Source organism: Nicotiana tomentosiformis, chromosome 1 (genome assembly GCF_000390325.3).
Source record: "Nicotiana tomentosiformis chromosome 1, ASM39032v3, whole genome shotgun sequence".
Taxonomy (NCBI): Eukaryota; Viridiplantae; Streptophyta; class Magnoliopsida; order Solanales; family Solanaceae; genus Nicotiana; species Nicotiana tomentosiformis.
In genome coordinates this window covers 69962093-69974069 of record NC_090812.1, presented here as the reverse complement: position 1 = coordinate 69974069, position 11977 = coordinate 69962093, and the positions used below count along the sequence as shown (strand labels likewise).

The 11977-nt window shown below is 35.0% G+C and overlaps 2 protein-coding genes across 2 annotated transcripts; both read right to left on the bottom strand.

Annotated features, from left to right (window-relative positions):
* Nucleotides 1-769: 769 nt before the first annotated feature.
* LOC104119465 (reticulon-like protein B11) lies at nucleotides 770-6703 on the bottom strand. Its single transcript, XM_009630982.4, has 6 exons — nucleotides 6395-6703; nucleotides 5953-6133; nucleotides 5537-5678; nucleotides 5358-5427; nucleotides 5104-5276; nucleotides 770-1066 (listed from the first exon to the last, which is right to left on the bottom strand). Exons 1-5 carry the CDS (start codon nucleotides 6444-6446, stop codon nucleotides 5107-5109), a joined length of 615 nt encoding a protein of 204 aa, XP_009629277.1. The 5' UTR covers nucleotides 6447-6703; the 3' UTR covers nucleotides 770-1066; nucleotides 5104-5106.
* Nucleotides 6704-7683: 980 nt separating this feature from the next.
* LOC104119464 (uncharacterized) lies at nucleotides 7684-11924 on the bottom strand. Its single transcript, XM_009630981.4, has 2 exons — nucleotides 11399-11924; nucleotides 7684-8134 (listed from the first exon to the last, which is right to left on the bottom strand). Exons 1-2 carry the CDS (start codon nucleotides 11657-11659, stop codon nucleotides 7877-7879), a joined length of 519 nt encoding a protein of 172 aa, XP_009629276.1. The 5' UTR covers nucleotides 11660-11924; the 3' UTR covers nucleotides 7684-7876.
* Between the last annotated feature and the right edge of the window lie 53 nt (nucleotides 11925-11977).

Genomic DNA, 11977 nt, shown 5'->3' with positions numbered 1-11977 from the left:
GAAAGGGACTTAAACATAACATTTTGTTTATGATCTTGTTCCTCCTTTTCTCGCTATGCATAAAAGTAGAAATTGAACTCACTCTTTTCCGGAAGAAGCTCTTCATTTCTTTTTCCAAGATGTTCACTAACCCACCTCAATTGATTTGATATTGAACATAATTTTCAACTTAATACTATTGAGCATCATTACGAGCGCTCAACCTGATTCATTGGGCTCTCTTTTTGGTATTACTTATTCCGTTCTAAATAGGAACACATGGAAGAATGAGTTTGCTACCAGTATAAACATGATAAGATAGGATTCGTCATAAAAACAGCGTAATATCGGTTCCAAATCTTTGCTCCGTAATATAAATACTAAAACAAATATTTCTTTAAGTATTCATCCTCGAGCAAGTACTTGTACGGTCCCACAAAGAGCTTTCATTTTCTAGATCACAATATTGGCCAACATAAAGCCCATTGGGAATAAAGGTCTGCTTACAATAGCTTCTCACAAAACGAATAACGGGAAAAAGAACTTTTTAAAAATATGCGAAGAACAAAATTCTGCAAATTGATTAAACTGCAACATCCCCAAAAACATTCACATCACCAATCATAGAGTAGTCCCCATCACCACCCCAGACAAAGGAAATTCTTTTTCCAAAGGCACAATGTTCGCATGAGGACAGCTCCAAAAGGAAGAAAGAAGAAAAAGAAATGAATCTCAGTTTCTGAGGGCTCAAAATATATACTAGAAAATAGTACAATTAGTAAGCAACAAGGACCATAAAGATTCTAAATCCATAGCAAAATAATTTCCAGAGTATGCACAAGCTCCAATTAAATGCCAGTGGATTACCAATCAAAATGACCATATCACTATTTCTGTTTCCAATCATGTAAACCAGTACTCCATCTGCAACAGACACTTCCACTAACCAAGATAATCAAGAATCATTCACAAAAAATAAGCAAAAACTAGTAAGTTGAGCTTTCTTTATAACACTGCATTGCAAGGAAATTGAGCTTCATACTATCAATATTGGATGATCCAGTCCCACAGGTCCATGTTAGAGAACCTACAAATGAATAAAACAGATTTCAGAAAATTCTGAGAATGATACTTCACTCATGAACATGGAGTAATGCATCTAAGCTGTCTGCTTTGATCCATTCAAAGAGAAACAAAGTTGAAATAGAAGTAAAACCAGCTGAGCAAATAAAGAAAAGGAACAGAGAGAACAAATTACGGTTAGCAAAAGATTGACAGGTGAAGATGGAGGCAAAGAAACATATATAGCTTCTAATGATCTACACTGACTAGCTTCTCGCCATTAATTCTAGATGGGTCACAGATCCCTACTTTATCCTGCCTCATCAAGGTAATGCCAGCCATTGTTTGTCTTTAATGTCGGAAATGAAGCAGAAAAAAATGTTGAATAATGCACATTGCGTTGGGATGTCTCGTAAGATATTCTAAGCTAGGGATTTTAGAGGGTATACCCTGTTGAACTGTAAAGCAAACCAGGGATACACTGCGGTCCAAAGATCCTTTGAAGATCTTTTCACTTGAAAAAAGTAAGCCAACTGTCATGGACTCATGGTGTATGTAGCTGCTTGGAACTTACCTTCTCCAATAAAAAATAAAAAATGTAGCTGCTTGGAACTGTACACATTTGAGCTGGAATTAGGACATCTCTGTATGCTAAACAAATCAGTGAAATCACTGTTCATAGTAACTGTTTGAAATTCATAGCTGTAGTTCCGGTGATTAATGGTGATTCATAACTGTTTGAAATTCATAGCCGTCAGTGGGGTACATGTATACTGTGCTCCACTTTGCTAATTTACATGCCCACTAACCTCAAAGAAACAATTTCAATCTTCAAAAATGAAAATGATTGAAACAGTTGTAATTTTTTTTTTGTGAACACAGAACAAATAATGTCAATATACTCAACTCGGAACTTGGCAGAAAGGAGTCAAAGGTATTATACTTCCGAAGATGAAAGGCTGTCTCATGTTTAGATAAGTTTGGTTGTAATGTATTCGTCTTATTTTAATATAAAGGAAATATTTCTAAGGACAGACAGATATCCTATCCACAAGCTACCTTGCATGTTGTTTGAACAACAGCAAGGGGATGAATCTCCACATCTGCAAAGCGTATAGCAATATTTGAAGAACTTACTTGTCTATCTGGTTTATGTGAATCATACCTCCAAACCAAAACCAGGACAGGAAATAAGAATCTCACTTTAAAAGTAAAAATCAAATCTAATTGCACAGTTTCAACCCCAAAGGTATCCCTTGGAATCCAAACCCAGAATTTTAGATCAGCAATTATTATGTAATCTAAATGCTCTTAAAATTTCCAAATTTGTGCATCCAATTAAATCCATTATGACCAGCTCGTTTAAACTCTTGAGTAATGTGATGTCTGAGCCAGCTTGTGCGCACCTTGACTAAGTCTATGAGGTACCTGCTACCTCCTACCGACACAGATACTGAGTAATTCTGTCCACAAAGACTTGAACATATGGGAAGAAATAAAATTTTGAGTAATTTAAGAGGGTGAATTGATTTGTGACATTTGTCAATAATATTTAAGGAAGCTTTTATGCCAAAAGATTAGAATATTTAGAAGATGAATCACATATATCTATACTATATTAAAAGCATGAACGCCCTTAACGAAATGTTGTTCGCCCTTTAAAAATAGATTTCGCATTGGACGAAATAGTAGTTCAATAATTTTGTAATATTTAGGACTTTGAAATCAAATAAAATTATGATTATTAATTCTTGCCTTATTAGAATTATATAGAAAGTCCTAATATTTAGGAATAAAATTAGAGTAAGATTATATTTATACAGATAAAAGTCCTTATTTGAATCATGTATAATAAATCTAATTTCCTTCCTTAATGAACTAATGTATACAGAGTTAATACTTGGAATTTTCACTTTGAAATTGGACATGAGGCAAACTGATATTTCCTTTGAAAGAGTAATAAGAAGAAATCAGAACAGATAAATGAAAGGAAAGATGAGAAGACAACGAAATGAAAAAAAAAAAGATGGGTCAAAAAAATTAAGCTGTTAATTAATTCATAAATAAAAGGACGAAATGATATTTGCAGAAAATATTTTGAATTCTAATATTTCTTTTTGCTTAAAATTTTGAATTATAATGACAACTTCACATTTAAAACAACAAAAATAATTTTAAAAAATACAATGTTGCTCATCATACATTGTTTATCGTAATTGTTATCCATCATACATTATTATCTTAACTATTTTTTAGTATTACGAGTATTCCATTTTCGATGTTTGGTTATAAGTAGGAGTTGGGTCAGATATTACAATTATTTTAAAATTTTATTGAAAAAAATATTTATTAAAAAAATTAAGACTTTGAATTTAACTACAAAATAATCACTTTTATTGTTATGGGATTTTGACATCATTTCTTTATATAGGGAAGCTATTTTTTATGTACTCCAGTTGAAAATTATGAATAAACTCATAGTAATAACAAGTAATGTAATACTGAATTTGCATTGCAATAGGAAGTTTTGAACTTTGAGTTATCCCAATCAAATTTAAATATTTTAAGCCTTCAACAAAAGATGTAAAATTATGATAGATTTCATGTTTGTTATTTATTTTAGAATATATCAAAGTGAAAACAAAATTTCCATTTAAAAATTCTTAATATTTTATAATAAAAGAAGTAGCGTTAAGTTTGAGTAGAAATAAAAGAACTTGAACTTTGAGGTTAGCTTTCCAATGATTGGCATTGGCTCACTTCAAAATATTGTTATAGTAAAAATAATAATTTACGATAAAACCTGGAGTTCAAATGATTCTTTTAGCCGAATACATTCAACTGCAGTACAGAGTAAGTAATAATTAGACACACAATTCAAACAAAAAATTTATTTATATGAGTAAAAAAAAAAAAAATTGATTATATATATGTTTTCTAATTTTGTTGAACTTTGTTACTTGCAAAACTGTAGGGTATGAGAAATTATGGTTCTTTTTTATTTAATATAACTATTTAGCCAATCTTTAGATTACAAATAGTTTTCTAACTTTCCCTTGACTTACAAGTTTTATCATCTTTTAGAAATTATAAAACAGGATGCAACCTCTTTCGTGCACTAACTAATCAAAAGATTCAATTCCAATTTATTTAATTATATTTTTGATTTATAAGTCAAACACAATTTTTAATAATATTTATGTGACTTTTAGAAGCAAGTTACTCATTGGAGCTAAAGTACACGTGCGATGCACGTATCCGAAGACTAGTAGAAGGTAAAAAGAAATATGGATAACTTATTCTTGGCATTAAGATGACACACATATTTATTTATTGATATGGTTGTAGAGAACCTCTAGTATTAGAGAACACCTAATTGGCGGTCCTTAAGGGAATTAGAGTCACTTCTCTGGTCAAAGCAGATTATGCATGACTTTAATGTAGTTTTTTAAAAGGCAAAGAGGGATATCCGAGAGCAGAGGAAAATTACATGGTTGAAAAGCGTAAAGATAAAATTAGACAAATTTTCAGTATCTGCTTTTACGTGGACTCTCACCACTTTTTACTTGTTCTATGATTTTTCTACGTTTCCAAATTTCTCACAAAATTAAGGCATCTGGAGCACAAATAAATTCTTTTGCTATAAAGTTTGTCTTGAATGATCAGCAGGCTATCAACGTGCCCATAAAAGGAAAGGATTTGAACAAGGAAAATCATAGATAAGGGGTATAGCTGCACGGTTAAAGTCTTCAGGTACCTCAAGAGCCTTGCTCTTGTAATTATACCAGAAGAAATATGAAAATTCATCCCAAAACAAGTCAGAATCAGCAAGTAAAATAGCTCCTATTAGTGCCCCCTTGTATTAGCATATCAAGAGCTTATAGCAGCACAAATGTATTTTGCTTTCAAGAAAAGGCACAATGTAGAGCAGCACAACACAGGATACTTAAATAAGCAAATGTTTAAGTCTATCGTCATTTTCACAAGAAACAAAAAAGTGCATGTATATCTTTGTATCTTATAGAAAGAGAGAGCAAGAGAAAGGGTGAGGTGAGAAGTTACAGTTTATTGAGTCTTCTTTTCCTTGTTTAAAGGCCTTGAAATCTTTCTCAGGATGTTATCATCAATTTTCCTGTACTGTGTCTGAATGACCTTTTGTGCTATAATAAGCTTGTCATCAATTTGATCTTGGTACTTGTCATACAACAGCGGCACTGATAAGCTAAAAAGAATTCCTGAAGGCAAGATACACAATCCAGTCAACAATAAATCCTCAACAACAACTTATATCGTCCTGACAAGACGCTACTACTCACCCATGTATATGAAAGTGAGGAAGTTGCAAAAACTACCAACATAAGATATCAGCCACAAGCCAACAGCAACCTGATAAATCAATCCATGTAATAAGATGTAAACGTGAACATAACATGACGCATGATAAAGGCGAACAAAACATGATGCATGAAATGGAAAGGTTTCCATAAAAGCAGACCTTAACAAAAAGTTTTAAGTTCCCACCAATAGCAATATCATGCGCAATCATCAATACATGATTGATCCAAACACGCACCATATCAGCAGCTTTTACCACAGATTCCTCATGAACCTCCATATCAGGGATAGGAGGTAGAGGCCTGGAATTGTAGAAACATTAATTGAATCATTAAGCCATAGCAAGTCTTACTACATCATAACCATAAAAAGAACATCAAATTGCTCCACGCGATCAAAAATCACAATCGGAATGCATGCTCCAGTTGAAAAGGCAGAAGAAATGCAACAACCAAGCAGATCAAGGCTTTAATTTTCAAATACTCATAGACAAAATAGATGATCCACCAATCTTAGTCACAGAGCAATCAGAAACTGAGTATTTCAAAAAAGTCGAATTGAGTTATAATTCATTACCTGTTAAGAAGTGAAGCAGATTTAGCCCAGAAGAAGAGAATCACAACTAGAAGCAACAGGACATTAGCAATAAAGGAAAGAACATTATATCCAGCTCTCTCAAATAGAATCCAAAGCGCAGTGGAACTGACAAGCAGAGTAACACTACCACACCATCTCCTCCACAACAACACATCCGCCACTGCAATCACAATTTAAGCACTTCAACAATTTATTTATTTATTAAACAATATCTATTTTCTAGAAAAAAGTAGATGTTTATACTCGTGATCAAGTGGTACTTCACAATCCACAGTGAATTGATGCGGTAATTAATAAATGCAATAAGGTCAATGTCAAATCTGAATTTATGAAAATGCATGAATTGGGCATTGGATGCATAATTATATACAGAGGCAAGAATATGAAGAAGGTAATACGCAGGCGTAGATGGGAAAGAGACCTGGACCACCACCAAGAGCATGATGGACAAAAGACTGACGATTATCTCCCATGGCGATTAGGGTTTCTGTCTACTTCTGCAACCGAAGAATGAAAACCGCAGGGACGGAGGGAGAATCTGAAAGGGCGATGACGGTAATTTTGCGGTCAGGCTATGGTAAATCAGTTTCAACTTTCAAATACGCCTGAGTCGTGCTAGTGAATTAAACAATAACATAATTAAGCAAAAGGATGAAGAAAAAAAAATATCAAAAGGACGTTATGCTAAAGGGTAAAGGCTTTTACTTTACTTTTCTTTTTTTTGGACTTTTTACTTGATAATGATAATGTCTAAGAATAACGGGTCAAATTTAAGATCAAATTAAATTGTTCTCTCAACCATCCACAGTGACAGATTTACCACCCATTAAGGAAACACTAAATTCTAGACAAAAATAATCAGTGTGACTAAACTACTCTTAATTAAATGTTGCAGCATAGTTAATGTGAGTAGTAAAAGATTTTTTAGGATTACTAACATAAAGGTAACTTTGAAAAAACAAATTGAATTTTTTCTTGGTTATATAAATGGACACTTATTTTGGACCAAAATAAAAAGGTAAATTGGTCACTTATTATGGACCGGAGGGAGTATTACATTACTAAGTAATTGCACGCCAGTAAGGCACATCATCAAATGCACAATAGAGATTAATCACAATTCACATCCCAATTAGATAAATGGTCTAGTCGGGGAAATTATAACCTGTACAATCCCTATCGTGTGACTAATAAGCAAATTGGCATTATGATATGATACAACTCACAAGTCAAAATTTAGCCGGGTGATTATTAATCCACTGTAAAAAATAAAAAAAAATAGACATATTGCATTGTGTATATCAAAATTTTCTCTCCAAAAGTTATCAAGCCTAACCTGGTCGTATTTATGTCAACACTGTTTTTTAACGGGAACATATCACCAACTGTGAATTGTGATCTAAGTTGCATTAATTGAATGCTTGAGAGTCGTTGACTATTTCACTTAAAGAAAAATATGTGTCAATTTCTTGAATTGTACGCAAAAGAGAATGACAACTATTGGTGACGCCCACCAACTGCTAGTGGTGTGGTTCAATGATTCAAATGTAAACTCCATTAAAAGATAGGGTGGGGGCCTCCCAAAGACTATATAACAACTAGCTGGACGACGCCTTACTATATTGACAACGGTACCATAGCCTTAGCAGCCAAGATTGCCCGTCCATGGACCATCTAGATTTCACGAATCAACGTTTTAAGCCCCCCAGATTCTAGATGATAGTTTTTTTCAACTAAATGAAACAAAGACAAAATACAGGAGTATTACATATTGGATGTTGAAAAATTGTTCACAAATTATGTTACATGATCACAAGTTTTCGAACTATATAGCTCATGTAAGCTCCCGATCAAAGCATCTAGGCAGTGCCCGCTAAATTTGAAGTCAACCACCTCTCCCTTCTTAGCTGTTGTCAGAATCGTCATCATCAGACGACTCTTCCCTGCGGTTTTCTTCTCCACCTGCACTAGAATTACTCTTCTTCTCTTTCTTCCTCTGCTTTTTCTTCTGCCGCTTCGCACGTTTCTTCGCTGTCCGCTCTTCCGCAGCTTTTAATTTTTCTTCTCTTCTCAAGTTGAATTCAGCAACTTCTTTCCTTTTTTGGTAATCTGCATCCATCCTTGCAAGCCGGTCTTGTTCTCTCCGTCTCATCTGCCGATACTGCAGCCAAAAATCCCCAGGAAATGTTATTTCTGCCACTTGACACTGTCAACGTATTCTTTAAAACCAGATATGACCCCATCGCAGTAAATCACTTCTTACACATCATTCAACAGATTGCAATTACAATGTTGAATAACCAAAATGCATGTTCAGATATCAAAATGCAGGAAAACACCTATCAAGAATAACAAATTTCAATAGCTTTTGTCAACCATAACTCTGACATATGAACAAATACAGGCTAAACATCCTAGATTATGCCTCCAATAGAAAGCTTGACCGAGAAAAAGGAAGAACATCATCTATACGTATGTATTTGCCATGGACCATATCATGGTAAGCTTGACCATTTATGGAAAGACACCAAACGGGGCAGGGCGAAATCAGTTTTAATTTCAAGTAGGCCGTAACTTAAATAACGAGTTCATTTTAGTTTTTGGCATAGCTCAACGTAGCTTCTTTTAGGCATCACTTCAAATTTCCAGATTTAGGTAGCTGATGAAATACTATCCAGTTTCTTCTCACCATTGATTGATTCGGCATGCAGTCAGATAAGAAGACATATATGCACATATAAACGCGACTCGAATACTACTCAAGCACATTTGAACTCAAAGCAACAATATGAGTCACTAAAGTCAACATATATCATATTATGGAAGTAATGAGAGGAAATAAACCAAGACAAGCTCCAGGTCGACGAGTATACTCTAATACTCATACTGCTTAAGATGTACTATTTGCACCCCACGAACATCTAAACGCAAATGTAAAATTGTATTTTGCCTACAATATATATACATAACTATAATCTTAACATCAGCAAATATTCCAGCACACAATTGTTTTCAAGATAACAAATTGTCAAACTTAGCAGACACTAGACGTTTTACAAATAGTGAAATCTTCAACCAGACAAGAAAAAACAGGCAGAGTTATCGTTCAGTTCAAACACTCCGATCACATTTCACAACTAACTCGTTCAGGTTAGGCTTGAGGCAACTAGAAAGACACAATCATCTTTGATTTGCTTGCATTTAGTTACAGGATTGTGTACCAATCTTTTCAGGAAGAAAAAGGGAAAAAACTTAAGGAAAACCCACTTGAGCTTACTAGAAGTAAATACGACAAAACTACAAGAATTTTTTATCAAGGGTCAGAATAGCAGATTTCAGAGTCAGTAGAGTCCACGAAAACAAGATAATAAAACGAAATTGCCTGAGCAGAATGACAAATCTTTCTCTACACTCTAAAGCACATTTCTTCTCCTAATTTCAGGGAAGGATTAGGTTAGTGCAATCATTTACACATATCTACTTCCAATTTTGACCACTAAAAACCACTGTAATCACTTGCAGCTTTTATGGAATGAATCATCCGACCTCCATAACTCTTATAACTTTTTCAATATTCTTTTGAGAGTGGATACTGCTTCAATCTTTCAAAATGTTAACACTAAAATAAATAAGATACTGAACCTTTAGCAATTTGGGAGCTATTTCTTACCTACCTATTTGCCTGCATCTGATATATTATTTCTTTCAAGTTTCCAAGTGCACTTTACCCCGAATCTTCACTGAAATTTATCTCACTTCTAGAGCTCTTGAGGACATGTCTCATCCTTTGACATTTTACAAACGCAATACAATAAAAACGTAGGCCTTCTTCGATAAACAACAAGCACTTCTATTTTCTTCTTCAAAATAGAACATGCATTCTCACTCCATGGCCACCTAGAGTGCTATCTTAACTACATTCCCTTTCTTCACAAAGCAAACTATACACAAGAGATGGCTTTTCCGCCCTTTTAAGTACTGGCCTTGTAATCTCTTTCTCTCTCATGGAATTCTCTAGAAATAAATTACTCTCATCCCCACCCTACTACTTCAGCTATTGCTTTATTATTTGAACACTCACAATCTGCAAACAGGTTCCTTGGAGTTGGAAGCTTTGCTCAAGAAACTAACTATATTGCCTGCCAAAGACCTACGGTTGAAAACTAAGCTCGACATGAATTATAACCAAGTAGATACTGAGAGCAAGAAAAGTCAGTTGATGATACAACAGTAAAAGCAGCCAGAAGACATCATTTCAAACCACAGTTGGACCGCAAAGTGCCACTAAAATATCGATAAGGCAGAAAAAGTGATGCTGGAATTTGGAGTTGCGAATCTTGCAGGTCAGGCCAAGACCAAGTGCCTCTTTCTTCCTAATTAGTAGGAAAGTAAGGGTAGAAGGGGTATGTCGGAGTAGTGAACACAATAACTACTTTTGGCTGTTTCCTCCATGAGATTACCCCAAAACACGCAGACTGATGGATTATAAAGAGAACCTAGGCTCTCTAGGTAGGACATAAGCTCCATCATGCTATCTGAAAGTGATCTCACTTTTCATCTGAATTTGCCTAGCCACCACGACAAGGAGCCCTATCATTGGATTCGATAGCATCACCAGAACATTGTAAGACGAATTTCTGTTCAAGTTGAAAACATAAGGAACAGACCTCTTCACGTAACTTATAATTCATCTAGTGATAATGCAGTAAACAGAAGGAAAAGGAAGAATGTGTCATCAACAAAATTATATCTTTATAGATCCTAAAAAAAGAACAACAGAAGGAAAAAGGTTCTTAATAAGATGCTGAGTTTCTTCTTTGTGAGAAGAATTAGGGACACATAGGTTATTAACTCAATCACATTGTATGACATGAACTTCAGCAAAATAAGTGAATCAGTAAATAGTGTATATGTTGAGTCTCGCCAGAAAGTCATTTCACTAGTAGCAACTCAATCCAAGAGTCAAACCAGCAACTGCATGATATGTTTACCTTATTATGCTTTTCAATAGACAGGTGCAGCCTTGCAAATTTCTGGTTAGACTTAAGCAAATCATCAATTTTGAACACATTCAATCGAACTTTATACATCTTGCAGGCTGCAGCACAACAAAGTCCTACTATTTATCTGTTTCAATGTTTACTACAAGAATTACATCATTCTCAAAACCTTAAATTAACAACTACTTCTGGTGCTCTCAATTTACCACAGTCCACACACAGAATCTCTAAACGCAAGTAATTTCCTGTTCAGCAGCCGTTAACCAGAATGAATTCTAACTTCAAAGCACGATACCACGATTATATATCAGAATAGAGCAGGAAATAATCAAACGCTCGGAATAGCAACATACAGAGTTAACCACAAAGAAAAAAACCCAGAGCAAACTAGGGCTCAACAACGAACCAGAATAGTGTAGCGATACCTGATGAAAGTCACCAGAGCCAGAACCAGCAGAACTACCAGATGTATTGCTAACCCGCACAGGCACACATTCAAGTATACGACGGAGCTTGATCTCGAGATCCTCCTCTTCAGGATTAGCCGCAGGTGGCGTATATTCTACAAGAGCGGTGGACGAAGACGATGGAGGGCGAGGAGGTAGGGCAGCCACCTGCCTCTCCGACGCAGGAACCAACTGTAAATCGCCGGCCGCCACGGCCGCAGATCGACCAGATGATGACATCTTCGCAAATCAAATAAGATATTTAAACTCTCCCACTGGCGGCAGAATAATAAGGTATGGAATAATATATTGTTAACTGTTGCGACTGAGAGAACCTTTCCCTAGGAGGAGCACCGGGGCTTCGCCACCGAATTTGATTGCCTGGAAGACGATGAATCTTTTAGGGCAACGTGCCCCTGTGGTTATCTGAAATGCTACTTGGCAGCTAAAGTTTTTAGATATGGTACACTTTTGACCCTGAGTTCCTCTTGTTTTAAAATTCGGCATTAGTATTTATTAATGTCATGTTTGGTTAACATTTTGATACTTGCGTAAAAT